This window comes from Periplaneta americana, chromosome 12, assembly GCF_040183065.1.
Source record: "Periplaneta americana isolate PAMFEO1 chromosome 12, P.americana_PAMFEO1_priV1, whole genome shotgun sequence".
Classification (NCBI taxonomy): Eukaryota; Metazoa; Arthropoda; class Insecta; order Blattodea; family Blattidae; genus Periplaneta; species Periplaneta americana.
This window is the reverse complement of record NC_091128.1, coordinates 46112959-46136962: the sequence shown is the minus strand read 5'-3', so window position 1 is coordinate 46136962 and position 24004 is coordinate 46112959. Positions and strand designations below refer to the sequence as shown.

Sequence of the window (24004 nt, the reverse complement as noted above, 5' to 3'; positions counted from 1 at the left end):
GTATGATGAGAACAGTACTCTTACTCAGAAACAACTCTCTGATTCATTAGGAATTCCATCATCGACATTAAGAACAATAATAAAAAATCGCGACTGAATCACTACAGCTGCGACGTCGGGAGGATGTAATCGCAGAAACTGAAGTGTGGTAAACATGAGGACTTGGAGAACACGCACACGGCAAACAACTATAAATGACTTTTTTTTTCAAAAGAGTTAAGTACAGCACATATTGTAAATGTCTTTGACGTACAGTACAGTAATTACATAATGGAGTAATACTATATTACCTTTCATGAATCATGTATTTCAATAAAGAAAAATGCTAATAGATACTGTATATAAGTCAAAATTAGTATACTCGCCTAATACATGGTCCCAGTTAATACATGGTTTACACCCGGTCCCTTGAACAGCATCTTATCGGGGTTTTACTGTATGTACAAGTTTATTTTAGTACAGTACATAATTCTATATAGTATACTATATATAGGATATACTGAGTCCATAAGGGCTACCCTCAATTGGGGACAGTTTAGTATTATTATTATTTACTCTATTTTACTTAGAACATCTCGAATAGCATACGTTGCTTTGAAGAAGTCACTCGTTTCTGTGTCGCAAGATCCCGCACTCTCGATGTTCTCACAATTTACTGTACAGTATTAATTTTTGTATTTTCCCTCTAATCGGTTCGGATAATTGGGGATCCGAATGACTGGAGTTCGAATGATGATTGGAATTCTACTGTATCATATTAAGTGCACAAGTGACGTCAATCGAAACGAAAATTAAGCTCATTTGTGTACCATGTTCTGAAACAACGTTGCCAAATTGTGTGGAATTCTCACAGCTAGGTCCAGTAAATTTTGTAGTTAATTAAAAAAAAATAAATGTGCACATAAAATAACAGTACAGTTAACTGTCGGGTATCCTTGAGCAGATTATCTGATTGTGAAGTGCACTTAATCTGTAGTGTAGCTTGGGTTTGTCTTGTTTTATGCTTTAAGGTTTTTATCCTTTCTTCACCGACTTTTTCACGGGCTTTCAAATTCTGAGTGAGGAGAGAAAATACTGGATGCTGCTTAAGGACGTGGACAGTTGCCTAACAATGAACTTGAGAGGGATGGTGTCAGCTTAGAGAACAAATTTTTACCACTATGGGTCATGTCGAGAGGGTGGGGAGAAAGCAGCAAATAAGCTTCGTCATTTGTCTGGTTTTTTCTCTCTCTTTCTAATCTGCTCCATGTACGAACGTTAATAAATATATTTTCTATTACTTAAGATAAAACTGCATTAAATTGCTTAATATACAATGTGCTTAAACAAATAATATTGAATATAAATAAATAATGTCTATCCTCGGAAGTTAACAAATAATGACGAGCACATGCAATACTCATGGATTGAACTTCTATATCAGCTGAAGAATATTGGAAAATAGTATCCAACATAAAAATGGTGCTGGAGATGCAGTTTTTCCTGAATTAAGGACAGTTTTTCCACCGTTAATGGTTCTCTCATTTTCTAGTGCCTCAATTGAACGCGTTTTCAGTAAACTGAAAGAATGTAAAATAGATCATGGGAACTAACTAAAGACCGAAACAATCATTGCAATTCTTCATACGAAAAACGGGGTATCGAGGAGGAAGGAGGATGTATTCAATCCCGACAAAAAAATGCTCCACACAAAAATTTGAATGTAGGTAGTAGCTAGGAAGTATCTGCGCGAATAGTTAATACAGATTAGATACAATGATACAGTGTGACAACAAAGTTTTTAGGCTTAGTGAGGTATTTGTGATTCAGTATTTTTAATGCATATGTCTACTGTAACTGATCATTAAAATAATACGACTTTAGAATAATTATTTCAATTCAATGAAAACTACAATACCGGGTGAGTCACTTAAAACTTGCACCACAAATATTTCTGAAATGGAAGGTAATTTTGATGTGCGGTTTTGATGCAAAAGTACTTTTTTTTACACAACATACATTTTTTTAAATGGAACAATCCCTACTGACATGAAAAAATAAAACTAGAGTAAATTAGAATGTCAATGGTATGTGTTGCAGGATTCTAGCTCAAATAGTTTACAAGAAATTGTATTTTGAATATGTTGTTGTTGTTGTTATCTAATGCCGGGCTTTGGCAACGAAGCCATTAGCGTTCTTGCTCTCCAATATTTCTCTGTGGTGGATCCATCAGGTAGAACTTCACAGGTTATGAGATGATCTTCAGTCATTTCTTCTTCTTTGTTGCATAGAGGGCAATTTGGATTTGTGTAAATTCCTATTTTATTCAAGTATTTGGCCAAATAATCGTGTTCTGTAAGCAGTCTGAATTTTGCTACTGCAGATTTACGTGGGATTTCTGGAATAATTTCTGGTTTTTTTATTAAAATGCTCCATTTTTTATCTTTGGCTTTGGTACATAGTGCTTGGTTTTGCTTGATTTTATATTTATTTTTAATTAGTCTTTTGATGGATGTAAAAGGTAGGCTTGTATTTGTATTCTGAATTAAATTGGATCCTTTTTTGGCAAGAAAGTCAGCAGTTTCACTTGCAGCAATTCCGCAATGTGCAGGTATCCATTGCAATTGAATTCTTTTCTGTAGGTTTTGAAGTTGTTGGATCATTTTGTGACATTCTTTAATTTGGATTGACATCATTTTATATGAATTTATTGCATATAATGCTGCTTTAGAATCAGAGAGAATGACAGCATTTTGAAATTTATCTATTCTGTATAGTAGGTGTTGGAGTGAGATATGAATAGCCATTATTTCCGCATCAAAATTTGTTGTATGATGTCCTGCTGGTTGATAAAATGAGAATAACGCACATGTAATTCCTGATCCTGAGTTGTTATCGATAGTAGACCCATTGTATGAATATTGTATGGGTGGCATCACTGTTCTAGAATGAAGTAATAACATTTTTGTTAAAATTCTATGTATCTCTTTGTGTAAATATTGGTAATTTTGTATGGTTTTAAGGTAATTTTGCAGGTAATTAATTTATGTAAACTTTTAAGTCACCATTATCTGGGTCCTGCTGTTGAATTTAAATGCAACAAAAAATACTGCTGTTAAATATGTCTGCTGCATTATGAAGGAACCATAAAACCATCAGAACTCGTATTTTCAACACATTAATATCAACAGAATTTAAATGCATATGTTTTGAATTAGTTACCTTAGACATTACTTCTATTTTCTTATGTGTGTTACTTCATCTTTGAGTGGGTGCGGTTTTGAATGAGACACTGCAGGCAAGTAAGCAAGAGTGAAGGATAATACACCATTGTTTTCTACCTCTTTCAGATCAAGAGTGAAGTATGTTATCATTAGCAATGTTCTGCTATATTTGTTTGTTGTTTAGTCAACTGTCCGAAGACAGGTTTGAACCTGACAAAGTGACAACAATCAGGCACCATTCATCAGGCAACTAAGCCACGAGATAATGAGGCAGAATGACCAGTTCCTTTCTTCCCTCCATTGCATACATTGCTGACTAGTAACACATTACACTAATCAGACTTCAGATGCATATAAATAATTGTTCTTCCTCCGACACATATCGTCAAGTGAGATGTATTGCCTGATACTTGATGTATATAGATTTATGGAATATGGAATAGGGTGGGATCCATACAGACAAAACCAAATCGATTCAATAGAAAAGGTCCAACACAAGGCAGCAAAATATGTCAAAATGGGAAAGGGACATGGTGAAAAGATAGTAAAAGATTTAGGGTGAGAACTTCTCAAATCAAGGCGACGAAAAATCAGACTCACCGCATTGTTTAAGGCACAAATGGGACACAAAGCAAGGACCGACATCAATGCTAGATTAGTAACACCTTTATACTTAGGCAGGGCTGATCATATTAGGAAGTTTAAATGTAGAAAACAAAGAACGGACGTGGCAAAATTTTCCTTTGTTAACCGCACAATAGTAGACTGGAACAGCTTACCTGCGGAAATCTTTCAGGGTGGTCCTCTCAAAATCAATACATTTAAGGAAAGGTTGAAAAGATTAGACTGACAATGTAATTTGTAGGTGCAGTGTAATTAACTAAGTTGTGTCATGTAGTTAATTAAGTTGTTATGTAATTAATTAAGATATGTAATGAAGTTGATTTATAAATAAATTAAGGTGATATGTAATTAATTAAGGAGATATGTAATTACTTAAATTGGTAATAGTTGGGTGAAATAGGTTAGGTTTACTTTTGCTTATTGTAGGCGTTATTATAGCATAGTTTTTATTTATAGTCCTAGGTTTATTGCATCTATTTATTTATAGTTAGAAGTAAATTTACGTTTATTTTATTTTTTTTATTGCTGTAATTATTGTATTATTGTAATGCTTTATTATATATTATATATCACTGCCACCAGGTTTATACCCAATTGTAATGTTAATAAATACATACATATCAGCCAGAACCTCAATCAGAGAAAACATATGAAGACATTATTACAAAAACAGCCCTTGTCAATTTTTAACGAAAATGAGTTAAGAGCACCATCACGTGAAGGCGCATTTTTGCCACAATCTGAAATGTGTTTAAAAGCCAAAAACAATCTGTGTCAGGTGCAGTAGCCATAAGAAAAAACACCGATTCTACAAAAACAGCCCATGTCATTCTGCTTTCGTACAAAAATTGCCCTTGTCAGCTGACATGGGTTGTTCTTTTGTTAAATGTTTTCAGCACTGAATTGATTAGGTACATTATGCATTATACAATAATTATTGGCAGCATTGTGTTAAATTGAATACATATTTAAATGTTTCATATTGCAACAATGAAGTCATTGAGCATTCCATTTTAGTCTCTTGTACAGTATTGGCAAAAAAAAAAAACCGGACCGACCCTTGTAGCAGATTTCATAACCTTGTTCACTCCAGAAAACGATAGACTAGTAATTAAGACTTTCGTGGTTCGAATTCTGCCTAGGAAGGAAGCTTTTTTTTTTGTTCCTTATTCAAGTTTATTTCCAATACTTTTCGATTGCTAGTAAAATTCATGTTTTGGGAATAAAAAGTTAATTAAGTAGTAAAATTTCGCTGCAATCGAAATAAGGAACAAAAAAAGTTTCCTTCCCACGCAGGATTCGAACCGCGAAAGTCTTAGTTACCAGTCTATCATGCTCTGGAGTGAACAAGGGTTTGAAATCAGCTACAAGGGCCGGTCCGGTTTTTTTTTGCCACTACTGTACATCATGGCTAGTAATGATGGAAGTGGATTAAATTTTCAGAAAAGAAAACGAAATGGCAGAAAGGAAGATTTTATTAAGAAAATTAATGTAGAGGGAAAATAAAATACTAATCATGTAGGGAAATATGTAGCAGCTTGCATTATAAGGTGAGAATAAGTTCAGATGATATATCCAAAGATGTGCCTGTTTGTCGCAATACGTTTATGAGTTTGCATGAGATAACAAGAGGGCGTCTTCCTACTGTACAGGCATAATTGCTGAACTATCAGAAATCTCCTACTGACTCCAGAGGTAAACATACTAATCGGCCCAAGTGGTTCCAAAGAAAATTGAAACGCTGATTATGCATCGATTATCATTCAAACCTCGGCAGTATCATTACTTTATACGGAGAAATCCTCATAATTGTACCTGCTAGAAACACTTTCAGTTAAAGAAATGCGTAATACGTTTATGGAGGTACATCACATTCAAGAATCCTTACCTATCTACCGGTATAGTTTTGCAGAAACAAATACATCTTTCAAACAGAGGCTTTCTAAGACACGAAACGATCATACAGAGAAAGAGCTCATAGAGGCATAGCTACAGTATCGACTTTCGATTACATGCAGAATTTCCCTGTCCCATATCTAAGATCCAATGTAATCTACTACTCTCGACAGCTTTGGCATTATTGTTTTGGAGTACTTGATTTGTCAAATGATGAGGCAATACTGTTTACCTATCATGAAACAGTTGGTAAGAAGGGACAAAATGAAGTTATGTCTTTGCTCTTTGGTCACCTAGTATCAGACGGCTGTCCAGGCCAAAATAAAAATTTCGGTATGGTGTACTTCCTGTACATGCCAGTACACTGTTTTCGAATGTTCACACGAGTTATGCCCTTGTTCTCCATAAGGGGCCACTATTTTTGTCAAATGATCAGGACTTTTTGTTAATTGCAAAGAAAAAACGAACAGGTTTTGTTCAAACTCCAAATCAGTGGGATGATATAATAACTAGCTGCAGAGTTCATCCAAAACCTTTTGAAGTAAAGAGGGTTCATAAACCAGATTTTCTCAACATCATCAAGGCTACAGTGGAGCCCTATTTTGCTCAGTCTTCTAGATGTCAACTGAAACTAAAGCAACTGAGAATGTATAGGATTGACAGAGACTCCCCACATGTGGGAGTAAGGGACAGTTATTCGAGGCCATGGAGATCTGTGGATATCCATAAAAGGGTATCAATACCTCAAGAACTAACGTTTGCCACTCTTTACAATGAACCCTTGAAGATCAAGCAATAAAAATTAGAGAACCTGAAAAAACTGTATGGACTATTATCTCCAGAAAGTCGCCGGTTCTTTGAAAGTCTCCAACCTGTTTCAGAAACGGAAACTACCAATACACATGTTGTAAATATTGAAGGGTCCAATAACAGCAGTGGAGAAAAAAGTTATTAATAAGTGTTGTGATTTCCTGACAATTTACTGATATTACAATACAAAATTAAATATTGAATTAATATTATTACGATCTTCATTTGTATTTTTTTAATACAAAAATAGCCCATGTCACACGCTCCCACATTCAATAATTAATTATAGGTCTCTAATATGTAAAAACTTATATGTGTTTATCATATATCTGATTCTTATATCATTAAGAAAGAGTCTACCTTTTTTTTATTTCGATGTTACAATTTACATGGGCTGGGGGTTGTTTTTTTGTTCTCCTGAAAAATCGACATTTTTGACAAGGGCTGTTTTTGAAATAATGTCTTCATATGCTATAATTTCCAAATTTATTACTTTTAATTTTTCTTCTCTCTTTTAATTTCTCTTCTTTTCTGATATAGCTCTACCATTTTGTTGTAATAAGATATATATTATACAAAAATATAAAGAGGACATAATTACAGAATGAAATTTGCCTGATGGAACGATGTGCGCTTGCCGTAAATTGATGATAAAACTTCCAATGCGGTCTTTCTTCGTCCGCATACTGTCTACTGAGAAACAGTTGACCTTGATTGGATTTCCAGCAGTTCTTAATCTGAAAACAATAACAAATTCAATAAGATTTGATATACTGCTATTTATTCAAACTTATTTGCTCTTACTCCATATTAGTCAGTCTATAAATAAACCATCTAAAGAGATTCTCTATTTCAGTTTTGCTGACATGAAAATACCGAGTTCAATTTCGTGGATGTTGTAAATCAAAAGAAGTCTAAAGAGAAAAAAAAGATACATTATATATATATATATATATATTTTTTATTGAAAGTATGTCACAATGAGCTACAAGCCCTAGGGAGCGACTGCCCTTTATAGGTTGGCAAGCAAGCAATATAATCATTAGGAAATAGACATACAAGGCAAAGGCTAGAATACATAGGCTAAAATACTGGTACATATGCTACATATATGAAAACAGGAAGTGTAGAGATTTGTAGTAAGTTTACATAATGAAATATTTACAGAAGATAGGAGTACATACATGAAACATAAGAAGTATAAAGATTTACAATAAATTTAAATGCTGATCAATAAAGTATACACACTTTTTATTTAATTTCCGTAGATAAACTGTTACATTTTTTTTTGTAGGTTATTTTACGATGCTTTATCAACATCTTAGGTTATTTAGCGTCTGAATGAGATGAAGGTGATAATGCCGGTGAAATGAGTCCGGGGTCCAGCACCGAAAGTTACCCAGCATTTGCTCATATTGAGTTGAGGGAAAACCCCTGAAAAAACCTCAACCAGGTAACTTGCCCCAACCAGGAATCGAACCTGGGCCACCTGGTTTCGCGACCAGACGCACTGACCGTTACTCCACAGGTGTGGACTAAACTGTTATACTGTGGGCTAAAGGAAAGAGATGCACTATCACTTTTACTTTTCAACTTTGCTCTAGAGTATGCCATTAGGAAAGTTCAGGATAATAGACAGGGTTTGGAATTGAATGGGTTACATCAGGTGCTTGTCTATGCGGATGACATGAATATGTTACGTGAAAATCCACAAATTATTAGGGAAAACACGGAAATTTTACTTGAAACAAGTAAAGTGATAGGTTTGGAAGTAAATCCCGAAAAGACAAAGTATATGATTATGTCTCGTGACCAGAATATTGTACGAAATGGAAATATAAAAATTGAAGATTTATCCTTCAAAGAGGTGGAAAAATTCAAATATCTTGGAGCAACAGTAACAAATATAAATGATACTCGGGAGGAAATTAAATGCTGAATAAATATGGGAAATGCCTGTTATTATTCAGTTGAGAAGCTTTTGTCATCTAGTCTGCTGTCAAAAAATCTGAAAGAATTTATTTAACAGTTATATTACCAGTTGTTCTGTATGATTGTGAAACTTGGATTCTCACTTTGAGAGAGAAACAGGGATTAAGGGTGTTTGAGAATAAGGTTCTTAGGAAAATATTTGGGGCTAAGAGGAATGAAGTTACAGGAGAATAAAGAAAGTTACACAACGCAGAACTGCACGCATTGTATTCTTCACCTGACATAATTAGGAACATTAAATCCAGACGTTTGAGATGGGCAGGGCATGTAGTATGTATGGGCGAATCCAGAAATGCATATAGAGTGTTAGTTGGGGAGACCGAGACGTAGATGGGAGGATAATATTAAAATGGATTTGAGGGAGGTGGGATATGATGGTAGAGGCTGGATTAATCTTGCACAGAATAGGGACCGATGGCGGGCTTATGTGAGGGCGGCAATGAACCTGTGGGTTCCTTAAAAGCCATTTGTAAGTAAGTAAATAACTGTTATATGTTTAGGCTGCACAATATAATATGTTGTTTAAACCATATGTAGTTGAGTTCACATGTTCTATAAATATATGGCCACCTATTCTTGTGTTGTAGGAGTGTACATTATTTGTATGTTTAATGTTAGTGATGGTAAATAACAAATTATTTTAAGTTTTGAATATGAATGGTGCTTCACTGTAGAAGTGCAGGATAAACAATGTTTGTTTCTTAAAATACTTCTATGTCTTCTATTGTTGATTTATAAAATATTTATCCGAATCTGATTTTAATAGTTCTTTTCTGTAGAATTCCTTAGATTTTTATTTTTTTTTTAAATTATTGATTGAATGGCGATCTTACTCGTGTTAATTATGTAAGCATGTGCGGCTTACAACTGTTTTGGTGCTACTTAACACCATCCTCAGAGCCTATTAGATCTTGGCGCTATCTCAACTTCACTGCCTGTTGTGTGGGTGCATTCATGTGATGAAGAGTTGTGTCAAATAGTGTGTGTGTTCTGAAATTGATCTGTATGTTGAGAATTTGATTAGGGTGTGTTTTAGTGTGTCTGTATATTTCATATTGTTCTAGTGTGTGGAGTTTTTGGTTTTTGGGTTGTATGTGTAGGATTTCAAATACTAAACACACAGATCAATTTCAGAACACACACACTATTTGACACAACTCTTCATCACATGAACGCACCCACACAACAGGCAGCGAAGTTGAGGTAGCACTGAGATCTAGTAAGCTGTGAGGATGGTGTTAAGTAACACCAAAACAGCTGTAAGCCGCACATGCTTACATAATTAACACGAGTAAGATCGCCATTTAATCAATTATTTATATTCAAGTATTAAAAGTAGTGTACAAAGGATTCGACATGGATTTTTTTTTTATATTGTTACACCAGACTAAATTCATATGTAATAGTTCTGAGTTAAATTCTTTGTACATGGTGGGTACTTAAATAAACTTTCGTTTTTTTAAATAATATTTTGAATACTGTTTGTCCAAATTAACCTTGAATTTATTGTAAGTTCTCAATATGAAAAGCTGTTTACAGTTCCTATTGTTTTATCGTTTATCTTTATTTATTATGTTATTATCTGTTTTACATGAAGGTTTGTGTAATAACATACATTTTGTTTTTTCTATATTAAGAATTAAATTATTTTTTTAGAAACCAAATCTGTAGTGTTTTTAGATTATTGAGGGGCTTAGTGGAAAAGGGTACACATGATTTTCGAGGAAAACGAAACAAATGCAGGAACTGAAATCGGTATCTTTTAGACGAAAAATAGTCCAAGTGTTATCTTATGCTAACAGTGAAATCTAGTGGCTTGTATGTTCACTTCTAATAAAACCTCGCTGTCTATGAAGAGAAAAAATGGTAGCCTACAAGTGCACTTCTACCACTTCAGTAATTAGCAAACATGCTCATAGATTTGTACTTGTACGATTTAGATCTTTCTTGGAAACTTCTGTCACTAGCTTTCATTGTCGTTCTATATATTCTAATGAACTATTGTAGCTCTATCCCTCTCCACTAGTTACCAATTACTAGAGGGTGGGTGTTGATGAAAAGTCATCTTATTTTTCACATTAGGACAATGCCTATTAATATAGCAATCCTTTCTATGTTAATATCAACGTAAAAAAGCCAGAAACTAAACAAACTAGAACAATATGAAGTATACAGATACACAAAAACACACCCCAATGAAATTCTCAACACACAACTCGATTTCAGAACACACACACTTTTTGACTCCACTTTACACCACACAAGCACACCCTCACAGGAAACAAAACAAGAGGTGCCAAGACCAGCAACGACCAGTTCTGAAGATGACCCATAATAGGTCGAAACATGTAAACAAGGTACGTTAGAATTTAACATAAGAAATTCTTATACATATTCCGAAGTGACACAGTGTTAGACTAGACGGCATTTCGGAAGGCGGTTAGCTTCTATATGCACTGTAGCATTTCTGGTATGTGATGTCACAAGCTTGTACAGTAGAACCAATCAGAATCAGTCTATAACAAGCACTTCCTGAGTTCGTTTGTTCACGTGCGAGTGTTTCAATACATTGAATAAGTAAAACTAACATTTACTATGTGTATGTAAGGTAAATAAATGGAAGAGACTGTAAAAACACAAGTATTACACAAGCAGGCGCGGAAAATATTGTTTAAGGTGTATAATTATTTTAAAAACGTTAACGAGCAGAATGCTACCGGCCATCTTGATGCTGGCAGCAACATTGCCAATATGCAAGAAACGACTGCAGAAGCATGTGGTGTGGGATTGAGAACTGTGCAAAGAATATTGTTAGTGAAGGAAAGGGGGTTTGTTTGGTGTCATGCTTACAGTAATCAATGGCTAAGGTCATTATTGTCTTTTGATAATTGAAATTCTCTCCTGCGCTATTTGTATTGCACGTGCTCATGAAGTACGATGTGGCAATGTTGTACGCTGCCTTGCTCTCTCTATCTGTCTCTCTCGATACAAACGCTAGCAGACAACTGCCTTCTGAATTGCCATCGACTCTAAAAGTTGTGTAATCAAGATGTAAAAAAGTAATTTCTTATATTGCATTTTTTGCATTTTTTGACGTTTTTGAATAGGTCATTTTTATATTTTTTTCGGCATTTTTTCATCATTTTTAATACTTTGACTCCATGAATATAAACAGTGAAAAATATATTGGGACTGCGTTGGTGGTAATGCAGTTTATGTGGGTACCTCTTTGTTACTTGTTAGCTTAAACAACAAGTTTAAGCCTCCTCACCACGACAAGGTGAGTACCCACGACCCCTTGCAGTATATATTGACTACACCCCACTCTGGCTACTAGCAACAGGCATCTATAATGAACACCGATCAAAATACCCCTCATTTCTCGTGAAAAACAACAACTGAATAGACTACAGTGGACTATAGTGGACTTTATGTTGTCAGCAAACAGCTGGATACATTAAGAAGATTGATTAATACTTTGACGAACTTTTAGATCATTTGGAATGCGTGTTACTTTTTTCTTTACCAATAGGTCATTAAATCATTTTCTAACCAAACAGGTCAGTAGTAATTACCTACTGAATAAGTGAATAACAGTGAAGTTTGAGTTTTATAGTTTGGAACAGACTCTAAAGTCATTCCCTCATTCCACTGAAGACTTCACTTCACACAACAGAAGTAATATAAAATGCTTGACACCAGCTTAGTTTAAGTGAGAACTTTGATCGCTACTGTTCTTTTGTCGGTATGAGGATGTCTTTAGAATTTATGTTTGGAAGGGGGGGAAACTTTCACCGTGTCCTGGACGGGACATTGTGTCCTCAACACAGTTTGGAAGGGATGTCTACTGCAGTAGACAGTATTTTTAACACAAAGATTGCAAGAATGCACGCTGCACCCACTATTTGCTTTGTCATGCACACTCCCTCATCTGGAAGATCTGGTAACAAAAGTGAAGCGCGGAAGGACGAGAAGACGGAGAATGAAGGCACTGACATGGACCACCCCTGATTGAAACACATTGTAAACCATCATTAAAATCTATAGTTTTCCCTTAAGACGTCCATTTTTGTTGCATGTTCTTTTCCTTTATCTTAGTCAAATTCCAGGAAGTTTCCTCCTCTCTCCTAGATTTACAGGGCAGTCATTGAAACAAGGTGACTAATTTTTAAGAAGTTACGGTGCAGTATGGTGAATAATATTTAAATGTCATTTTCTTTTAATTTTTATGTCATTTTTCCATTAGTTTAAGGGCATTTTAATTATAATTTTAAGTAGATTTTTAGGTCATCAACATCCGCCCCCTACTAATTACAAACATAACATGAGAGAGATCGAGGACGAATTACTAGAGAAATTGTCTGTTTTCCTTAGTATTGCGTCTTGAATCTCTCGAGTATTATCACTATATACATTTTTCAGAAGCCAATCGAAGAAATAAAATTATGCTTTCTTCAGTGTAGTTTTTCTGGAGTATTACCGCTAATCACCTGATATAATAAACTCACGTTCTAAGAATATGAGTTTGTTATCCTTAAATATTCTATACAAATTCAGTAGCATAATAGAGTAACAAGCTAGTGCCTAGTCAACATTACTAAAATATTATTCAGAGAACAACTGTCTCCTATAATCTTAATATTGAATAAATACCTACCTTCTTAATAATATTTTGTTACATTCCCACATCAATTCTGAATCAAACGTTGGTTCTTCACTTACAGGCACCACATCTGTATCTAATATGTTTCCATCTAAGATAGCTTCAATAAAGATTCCATTAGTTGGAGCCAAACCTAAGCAGCCAAACTTACGCCCTGAGGAAAAAACAGTTTGTTACACATATTTACACTAGCTGTATAATGTAGTGAACATGTCACATATTACATAACTACTGGGTCACTAACCTTGTTTAATACCGAGAATAACACGGATCTCTTGGCCGTTAATCTCGTTCATTGTTATTTCTATGTTTTTAGGTTAAAAACTGTTTTGACACACATTGCTTGCAATATTGTTACACAAAAATACCCATTCATTGTATTCAACATGCTTCCACGTTAGCGTCATTGTTTCCATGGTAACGCGAATTACGGAGTCAATTTACTGCTTATTATTATTTTCAAGAGCATGTCTAGAAGTACTATGTAATTGAATGTTACTATTATACCAAATTTAATAATCTTAATTTATTTTTTAAATGTCTGAAATAAATTAAATTGAATGGAAGTATGTGTACAGAGAACAAGATCCCGTTAATATCGGAAATTTGATATACGCATGCGCTGCCTTGTAACTGATGGGTAATTATTGCGAAATGATATTTAGTAAGAGAACAATGTAGTATTCTTTTATTTCATGTTTGTGTAGTGTAATAATAATCGTTTTTATTTTAGAACATCTAAATTGGTGTGACACTTCTAGATATATTAAGATTTCTTAAATTATCGGTGGCGGTTTCTTTCACATATTCTTATATATATATTCATGTATCATTCCGCGACCTGACGGGAACAGGAAAATGGGAAATAATGGATGTGTATGTGCATTGTCTTGGAAGTGAATGTCTGAATTCGTTTGGAAATATTTAGCAATGTGCGAAAAGTTTGTCTGTTTGTGTACCGTATTTATTTGTGGAGAGGATGGATATTTGTTAAGGGTGAATGAGTGGGGAAACCAAACAAGTGCACCGAGAAATTGCATGGCTGCTAGTATTGTCTGTAGGCCCGGGGCCTACCTGTGACAAGAGCAGCCATTTGCAGTGGTAATCCATTTAGTTTGGTTTGAGTGCTTCGCACAGTATGCAGAAACGCGAAGGAAGAGATCGAGAAAGGGATAAAGATACGCGAGACGAATCTTCAAAAAGGGTTTCACGAACAAGTGCAGGAGCAAGAACTAACATGCATACGAGTCGGCATAGTGTAACCAGCAGTTCGGGTGTGTTGATGGTTGGCCCCAACTTCAGGGTGGGAAAGAAGATAGGATGTGGAAATTTCGGCGAATTGAGACTAGGTAAGAACAAAAAATAATATCTTATACTATTTATTGTAAGTGTGAAGCTGATTGTTACACATTCTCGGCGTTCATGTGAATCCAAAATGTCTGATGTAAATGACACTTAGATGGAGGTTTAACCTAAACTAGTTTGACGATAAGAGAAATATATAGGTCTATCAATATACTTTATATATATATGTAGCCTATACAAGAGGCAGAAGGGTAACTCTTTAAGCATAATCTAAATTTAATCGATAAAACATAATTTTGTATTGTCATGACATGTAATTTTATTGTAACTTGGTCTAGTAGCTGACTAGTACTCTTTATTGTTGTTTAATAAGCGGCATTTACATTTTATTGTGGCATTGAATTTTGAATTACCATTATTTATTAGACCCTACCTAACTGCAGATTTTATATAATCTCTTGGTCAGTTCAAATTTGTCGGTTATTTGGTTATTGATTGTTTTTATCTCTTTGTTAACCTCGTAGGCCTAGCAGCTGTTCATAATGTAGAGAGAGATAACTTGTTGACATTGATAAAACTTACACTGTACTTGTTCACCTCATTTTGCCCATTAATTAGCATGAATTATGAGAGATTTAGGCTATATCAAGTTTTAGTTACGACCTATGACACTTTTGACATAGGCTAGGCCTAAGTATTAATGGTGTATGGGATTGAGTTTATTCTGTACCACCCTATTTTGTAGTGTTTTATGCTGCATTGTAGGTGCCTAATATTTGTAAGAGATGAATTGAATAGCCTAGTAGGTAACCCTATTATCGCCTGTGGTTTTTTTGGCTTATTTAATAGGCCTATTCTTCACATTTGTTGAGTTCTTACTTTCTTTAAAAGCGTTGAGGGACTTCCGCCGATTTTGGAAGACACCGACGCACTTCAACTGCCAACATAGAAAACAAAAAATCACACTTAATCGCTTTCACCTTCATCTTGACGGGGGTAATTGTTAAGCACAGGAACGCCATTTCGTCTGACTTCTGTTGCATTCAAATAAATATAAAATACGATAATTTGGTACAGGGAGCATCCGTTTTTGGTGCAAAGATAATTCGTTTGGCGTGTTTCTTAATTGAAATTAACCTAAGTGGATCGGTGTCTATTCCAAAATCGGCGGAAGTCCCTCGACGCTCGTTTAACCCTAAACTAACCTAACCTGTTAGATTCAGGAGAGGTTATGTTAGGTTAATTTAGGGTTTTAGTATGATTTGCATAGGCCTACACTAAGTGGAAAACTGGTTTAAGTGCAATTACGTCTCCTAGCAAATTACCAAAAATATCCGATAAAGAACTGCGTGTAGCTTATGTCTACCTAATAGATTACGACATTAGCCTACAATTTATTTAGATGTGCACATTAAAAATCTTTGAATTAATTTCTGAAGCCATTCTTGGCATGAGCCACACAGATTGTGTGTAATATTGAAAATAAGCCTATTCATTAAAATAAATAGGTACAAGACTAGCCTAATTAGTTACCGGTACTAAAATGTGCGAAATTTAGCTAACTTAAGAGGCTATCTCGATTAGCCTATATCGGTGGACTATTCATGAAATGTCGTGAAATGTTGATTTGATTTCTGAATTGAACTCCCTTTCTTTTTTCAAGTTTAACGGTGTCTTGCTGTGAAAAAAAAAATAAGCTAGGTTAATTCTGACACTTTGCAACTTAGTAAGTTAGTCCTACTAAGTTAGCTAGAATTGTGGTAATTAGGCCTATGTAGTCAATAATTAATTATTGATCAAGCCATCTTCCCAAAGTAGAGGTCCAGGGCACATACAACCAAAATATGTATCGGCCCATAAATTATATTTTAGTTACATTTTCAACATTTTCTTATGATTGACAGATTGTCCGCGCTCTTTAGACTCTAAAGGGAAATTATGTTCCCAGCCAGTGGCGTAGCTTAGTCGACAAAGGCGCTTGCCTTCTGATCCAGAGCTGCGCTCAGGCATTGGTTTACCTGGTTGGGTGTCTTCGACATTTTCCCCAACCATAAGATAAATGTGAGATAATCTATGGCGAATCCTCGGCCTCATCTCGCCAAATACCATCTCGCTATCACCAATTTCATCGACTATAAATAACCTGATAGTTGATAAAGCGTCGTTAAATAACAAACTAAAAAAATTATTCTCTGGATCTCTATTGCAGGAAAATGTTGGCTTGAGGTAGGCCTCATAATTACTTTTTTCTTATTATTTAGAATAACCACGTTTCTTTCTATTAACATAAACTTGGAGCTAAATTTTATTAGGCCAATTTTCAAAGATGTTGTAAGTTAACCCCTTACCGCATAGGCCGTTTTGCACACACCGGTTTTATATTCAAATAACTTAAGTAGTTATAGGCTGTCTTTCTCAACTGATGTCACATATGGTCAAATCTGGTTATTGACAGTGTGCCATATCTGTCCCATTATGCAGTTTCAAATATTATACGCTTATATTATAAGTTATATGAATATAAAATGGTATGTGCCATATCTGTCCCAGAATGCGGTAAGGGGTTAACTTGTAGGCCTACCGGTACCTATATTTCTGAAGTCACAAGATTCTTTGGTATGCTTTTATTTCTTGTCTTCGTACAGAATCATCAAAGTTCTGTCGAAATCTTATGTCATATTTTATGTTTGAGGTTGAAACATTCTCTTTTATTGTCACCAGTGTAGCATTAGAGTTACTCCATGCCAAATCAACACACTGTTTCTGACTGACGTTCTGAAGTTTTGATGAAACTTGCTATATCAAGTGACCTTACATAGGCCTGGTTATAAATGGAAATCGTAAGAAAATTCTTTTGTCTTGCCTTCAAACTTTATTAAGTATTGATTTATATATATATATATATATATATTTTTTTTTTTTTTACCGAAAATTGCTGTGTGTTCTGAAGTAGGCTAGTTAATTATCATTTTCTTCAGAACCAGTAAGTAGGATGACATAGACGCTGAAATGTTAGGTAAATATGCAAACATAAATTTATATGTGTAATAGTTTAACTTAAAGGCTACAGCACTGTAAGTGCCAACATGTCAATTCAAATATCCCTCAAGAGGTAATTAATACATTATTTTAATTTAGAAAATTTATCAACTTTGTCAATTTCTTTCATAACAACGTAAGTTAATAGCCCTTCTAGCGTATCATAATAGCCCCCAAAAAAGTGCATCGTAATAGCTATTCTTATTCACACATCAATTACTGCTAGACTTATCAACATTCACAGCTTTTTTTTTAAAGAAAAGTGAAGCTGACACTATTCTGTGTGAAAAGAAAATTAAAAAAATTATTTCATCTTTATTCATTCAAAAGCAATAACAAAAGTAACCGAGCATTACATTCTTTAACTATTTTTCAATATTACTCCTTAAAGAGCATAAAATGTACTCCATAATCACAGTTTTAAACATTTTTAAACTGAGATTTTGGTACATTCTAAACTCTGTATCAGATTAGCCCAACTTCTTTTACAGTATCATATTAGCCCAATTTTTAATATTGAAAGAATCACAAAACTATTTCATACTATCATCTTATACCTCGCAAAGTTTCATTTTGGGATTATAATGGGATCAGGTGATATAAGAAAGTATAAGTTTCACATTGTTGTTATAAGCCAACTTTCTGAAGACAGGTTCAGACCTCTCAAGTGACACCAGTAAGGCATCATTCATGAGACAAGTAAGCCAAGAGGTAATGGGGTAGGGTGCTGAACTCCTTTTTCCCTCCATTTCATACATCACTGACTAGTAAGTAACCTATTACTCTAATCAGACTTCCCATGTAAGGAGAAATAGCCAGCATATCCGATCTAGCATTAGATAATTTTAGCTGACTTATTACCATCGGTTTTGAACAATATGATACAACTTAAGCCACTTGCTTACAAATGGCTTGTAGAGAACCCGGAGGTTCATTGCCACCCTCGCATTTGCCTGCCAGCTGTCCCTATCCTGAGCAAGATTAATCCAGGCCCTACCATGAGATCCCATTTTCCTCAAATCCATTTTAATATTATCCTCCCATTTACGTCTCGGCCTCTCTAAAGATCTTTTTCTCTCCGGGCCTCCCAATTATCCTTATGCATTTCTTGATTCGCCCATACATGCTACATGCCCTGCCCATTTCATACATCTGGATTTAATGTTTCTAATTATATCTGGTGAAGAATACAATGTGTGCAGTTCTGTGTTGTGTAACTTTCTCCATTCTCCTGTAACTTCATCCCTCTTGGTTAATACTATATAAATTCTATTTGTAATATATGTTATAACTTACTGGCTTTTAAGGAACCCGGAGGTTCATTGCTGCCCTCACATAAGCCCGCCATTGGTCCCTATCCTGAGCAAGATTAATCCACTCTCTATCATCATATCTCACCTCCCTCAAATCCATTTTAATATTATCTTCCCGTCTACTTCTCGGCCTCCCCAAAGGTCTTTTTCCCTCCAGCCTCCCAACTAACACTCTATATGCATTTCTGGATTCGCCCATACGTGCTACATGCCCTGCCCATCTCAAACGTCTGGATTTAATGTTCCTATTATGTCAGGTGAAGAATACAATGCGTGCAGTTCTGCGTTGTGTAACTGTTTCCATTCCCCTGTAACTTCATCCCTCTTAGCCTCAAATATTTTCCTAAGCATCTTATTCTCAAACACCCTTAACCTCTGTTCTTCTCTCAAAGTGAGAATCCAAGTTTCACAACCATAAAGAACAACCGGTAATATAACTGTTTTATAAATTCTAACTATGAGATTTTTTGACAGCACACTGGATGATAAAACCTTCTCAACCGAATAATAACAGGCATTTCCTGTATTTATTCTGTGTTTAATTTCTTTCCTTATACCGGTAACTAAAAAAATTAACTTAATTTAACTTGGGCCTACATGAATTTCTTTTATCAGCTTACCCCAGAACATTAACATAGTGTTTAATATGCTGGAGGTGGTGGTTACTGCTAACTCTAGTTTACCGGTTTCCTGTTTAGTTCAGGAAGTACTTCATGATTTTAGCAGTCTTCTTCTTTTCATCTTCAGGTAGAAAGTAAGCCAGATAAGTTGGTGTTTAAGATTCACTTTGGAAATTACATCAGTAGTAGCATCCAGAGCACATCAGGTGTTGAGGGCTAATTAAAAAAATGAGGTCCTCGTGAGTGAAGAAATGTTACTTTCACTTCATTTTCGTCTTCATTTTTTTCCTGAAACATAGCTCAACTAAAGATCTTGGATTATATCTCTGCTGATCAATGACCCTTAAATTTCAAATGGGTTATCTTACAACGTGGGCATCAGTGTATTGAAAAGCATTAAAACTTTTCTCCCATATCCTCACTTCCCCACCTCAAATGTAATGTTTCACAGAGGCAGAGGCATAATCCGAGATCAGTACCATCTGTCATTGTATATAGAAATTACATAACCATTCATTTCACCGAAGTCTAACATCTCTCCATGATAGATGACTGGGTAGCTAGTTTATTATGAGGTAAAGGAAGACAATGTAGCATAAACTTTTGTTCTACACTTTGAGAGAATTAAAGCTTGAAGCTTTTGAGTTCCTAGAATTGCCACTTACTGAATTGTAGTTCCAGCTGTCATTTATTTCCTATGCACCATACTCTTCTTGTATAACATGTAAAGTCCATGGCACAACACTGGCCATTTAACTTATTTCAGAAGAAGCTTATTCAGTTTTTAACGTCGAAATTTAATGATAGAGTGAAGAGTTTTTATTTTTGGGAGGCTGAAGGGAAAAGACCTTTGAGGAGGCCGAGACATAGATAGGAAGATAATATTAAAATGTATTTGAGGGAGGTGGGATATGATGATGGAGACTGGATTAATCTTGCCCAGGATAGGGACCGATCGCAGGCTTATGTGAGGGCGGCAATGAACCTGTGGGTTCCTTAAAAACCATTTTGTAAGTATGATGGCTTAGCTCTCAATATAAAAATAAGAACTTTTTAAACCTTTGCTATATCAAAATCAGATCATGACACGTTTTCAGTTCCATGAATGGGCAAAACTTGAAGTTTCCAAGACCATGGACTTTACATATAGGTCTATTATGCATGAAGAGTACACAGAAAAGAATAATAGTTGGCACTACAATTAAGTAAGATTATGGCGATCCCAGGAACTCAAAAGCTCCAGGCTTCCATTCTCTCAAGGTGTGGAACAAAATTTCATACTAAGTTGTTTACCTTTGCCCCCTTACCAATTAGCTATCCAGTTATCTCTGATGAACAGATGTTAGACTTCGGTGAACTGAATAGTTATGACGTTTGAGATGGGCAGGGCATGTGGCACGTATGGGCGAATCCAGAAATTTATATAGAGTGTTAGTTGGGAGACTGGAGGGAAAAAGACCTTTGGGGAGGCCGAGAAGTAGACGGGAAGATAATATTAAAATGGATTTGAGGGAGGTGAGATATGATGATAGAGAGTGGATTAATCTTGCTCAGGATAGGGACCAATGGCAGGCTTATGTGAGGGCGGCAATGAACCTTCGGGTTCCTTAAAAGCCATATGTAAGTAAGTAAGTAAGAGCCGGAAAAGTGTTGGTGGCAAAAGGAAGAAGAATGTGTATCAGCAAGTAAATAGCGATGATAAGAAGTGTGTAACAGTTTTGTGACGGGAAATACAGATGGTAATTTAGCTCCCAACTATGATAATTTAGATATGAAAGAAATATCTCACTTGGAAGAAAATGAAAACGCAAAAGGGAAAGAAGGTAATTTGGTGGGAAGAGAACTAACAAAGAAGTAGCTACAATATCATCTACCATCATAGGAGGAGGTGCACCATCAGCATCAGATGAAAAGATTATTCCTTCCCCATTTAAGAAAGCTCTATTGTGGCCATGCCCTTAAAATAATGAAAAGAAAAGAAATGCTTGGTGTAATTACATCACCACAGTGGATAATATATAATGATAACTTCATAAACAGGGCAAAAACAAGAAACAAACAAGGAGGAAAATTTTGAGAGAGGAATCTTCAGACACTGAGGAAGAGTGGGTATAGTTTGGGGATGACATTAATGACCTAAGTGTTCTTGGATCTTCTGAAGAAGAAAGCGACTGTGACTTAAGACAATCAACACAAATGCTAAAAATTAAAAAGGGAGATTTTGTTGTGTCTTTTTCAGACGAGAAAGAGTCTTTAAGTATGTTTGCATTATTCAAGAAGCAAATTACTTGGATGTAGAAGTAATGGCTCTAAAATGTTGCAATAACAAAAAGGACATTTTCAAGGCAGATGACTTTAATGTAAGTTCAGTTAAATGGTCTTAGATCTTGCAGAAATTGCCAGTGTCAGATCTAGTTAGTTCAGAGCATGTCAGAAATATTAATTCAAAGACTGCTTAAATGTGGATGGGTAGTTGGTTATGTCTTATTTTACTTTCACTAAAACATTGCATTTTTAGGATAAGTGAGGTATTATTCAAATTTTAGTTCTTCAGTCATGTTTGAGTTCAGATTAGTTTAGATTTTAAATGTGTCAATTTCTGGTACTCGTTTATGTCAAACATTGGAGCATGTACAAATTTTGCATGTCAATTACTGGTGCATATGCTGATGTGTGTCAAAACATTAATTGAAGGGTCAGCTGAAACAACGTTATAAGTTACATTTGGTAAAATTTACAGGAGCTGCAAAAATGTGTACACGTACAATGTTGTTATAGGGTAGCAAACTTTTGAGTGGACAAATTTCACGTACTGCATTGATGGACAGTTGCAAGCCAAGGAGTATAGCAAGGTAACATGACATACAACATTATTACACGGAAACATGCCGAATGAAAATTTTGTAACTTACAATGTTGTTCCAGCCAACGCTTCAATTATCGTTTAGTTTAAAATAGGACAGTATGGGAACTACAAACTGGGAAGTAGATTGTTAAGATATAAGGATGATAAATACATATTTATAATTTGTTTTGACTTCAATATTTTAAATCCTTCAGTAAAAATTGTGAAACTTTTCTTACTGTGTCAACTACCAGTACAGTTACCTTATACGTTTCTTATATTGTTATGTTGGTGTTTAATAATTAAGTAACCAGTTCAGATGTTTTATGGCATAACGATTGTAAAAATATTTTTAATAAGTATGAACAGAGTTGGCCAACTTCAAGTTTCTAGAATAATTAATTCTCTGGTTTTAACATTCAAAGACTCAAACCAATCTGTGATCTGCAATCTCAGTTCCAAGAGGCAGGAAGTGTTGAAGATAAAGGCAGAAGCAGCAAATGGTCCTCACTGAGGAAAATATGATCTGCCATAGCACATGTACATTTATGAAGTGTGTTGTAATAATGGATAATCCTCACATCTACAAACTCCTGAAAGAACAAAAAAATAACATCCATCACCTTCATTTGAAAGAAGACTGCAGTTTTCATTGGGTAATTTCATAAGCATGCGCCAGAAATGTCTGAAACACAAAATAAGGCAGTTTCAACATCATCTGTAATTTGAGAGATTATATTGTAACTTACATTGTCGTTAGTTTTTACATGAACATTTCGTGTTCTGTTGCATTCAATTTGCTAAGTTCTAAGTTGATTCTGTAGCTGGTGTTAAGTAGTATGCTTGCTGATAGAAAATTGTCATAATTGAACTTCATTTTACTGACTTCGTACGATAAATAGGCCAGGTTGTTTTTGTAAAATCGTAGCATTTTTTCCATATGCTCTTAGTGAGTATATGGTTAGGGCATTGGGTTTTTATGTCATTGAGTTCGCATTGGGATTTTCTTTTGGATAAGGATAGCTTTAGACCTATAACAGATTTTCATAAGATACCATACCGAATTCGACTATAAGTCACTATTTATTACACCTATGCCCCTAGTAAAGAAAGTAATAGGAAAAGCATTGTACTGTATTAGATACCTGGATAACAACCCAAGAAAACTAAGAATAATTTAGGATTTAGGCTATAAGGCTTAGTTGTGTTTTGTACTTGAAATCTCTTATGTACCAGAACTTCTTAAAGTTCCTGTCTCAGGGTCATGTCACTCAAGACCTAAGATCTCGTACTTTGTTGAATTAACCAGACATACTGGACCCAGCAGAGTAGGTACCAGAATCTTCCGTTTTGGGTCACATGACTGATGTTGAAATCTGTACTTACCGGTAAATAGTTCTGAAATTCTGCAAATATAAATATACCTGGTTGGAAGGCTTGATCACAACTATAAGTGTTGTTGTTTTCTAATGCCAGGCGTTTGACAGTAAAGTCATTTGACCTCATGCACTCCAATATTTTTCAAAGATATTATCATGACCAGACACTGAAGCACAGATTTTGAGGTGTTCCGAATTCATTGGCTGCAAAAGGGTATCTGTCGGATACAGGGGGGAGAGCCATTAATCCTTCCCATTGAAGGCTTTAAGGAACCAACCTGGACAAATACCCAATGTCCCATCCCTACCTTCCCG

At 35.1% G+C, this 24004-nt stretch overlaps 2 protein-coding genes across 10 annotated transcripts in view; one reads left to right on the top strand and one right to left on the bottom strand.

Annotated features, from left to right (window-relative positions):
- LOC138710368 (centrosomal protein of 120 kDa-like) overlaps window positions 1-13690 on the bottom strand; it is a 66850-nt gene extending 53160 nt beyond the window's left edge. For all 4 annotated transcript variants that reach the window (XM_069841237.1, XM_069841240.1, XM_069841238.1 and 1 more), the window contains exons 1-3: window positions 13433-13690; window positions 13183-13342; window positions 7135-7270 (exon numbers count right to left, since the gene is read on the bottom strand). In XM_069841237.1, coding sequence (XP_069697338.1) covers window positions 7135-7270; window positions 13183-13342; window positions 13433-13484 — 348 coding nt within the window. In that variant the 5' untranslated portion in view covers window positions 13485-13690. The remainder of the gene's footprint in view (window positions 1-7134; window positions 7271-13182; window positions 13343-13432) is intronic.
- A 142-nt stretch (window positions 13691-13832) lies between these two features.
- gish (casein kinase I gish) overlaps window positions 13833-24004 on the top strand; it is a 391901-nt gene continuing 381729 nt past the window's right edge. For all 6 annotated transcript variants that reach the window (XM_069841246.1, XM_069841243.1, XM_069841247.1 and 3 more), the window contains exon 1: window positions 13833-14537. In XM_069841246.1, coding sequence (XP_069697347.1) covers window positions 14327-14537 — 211 coding nt within the window. In that variant the 5' untranslated portion in view covers window positions 13833-14326. The remainder of the gene's footprint in view (window positions 14538-24004) is intronic.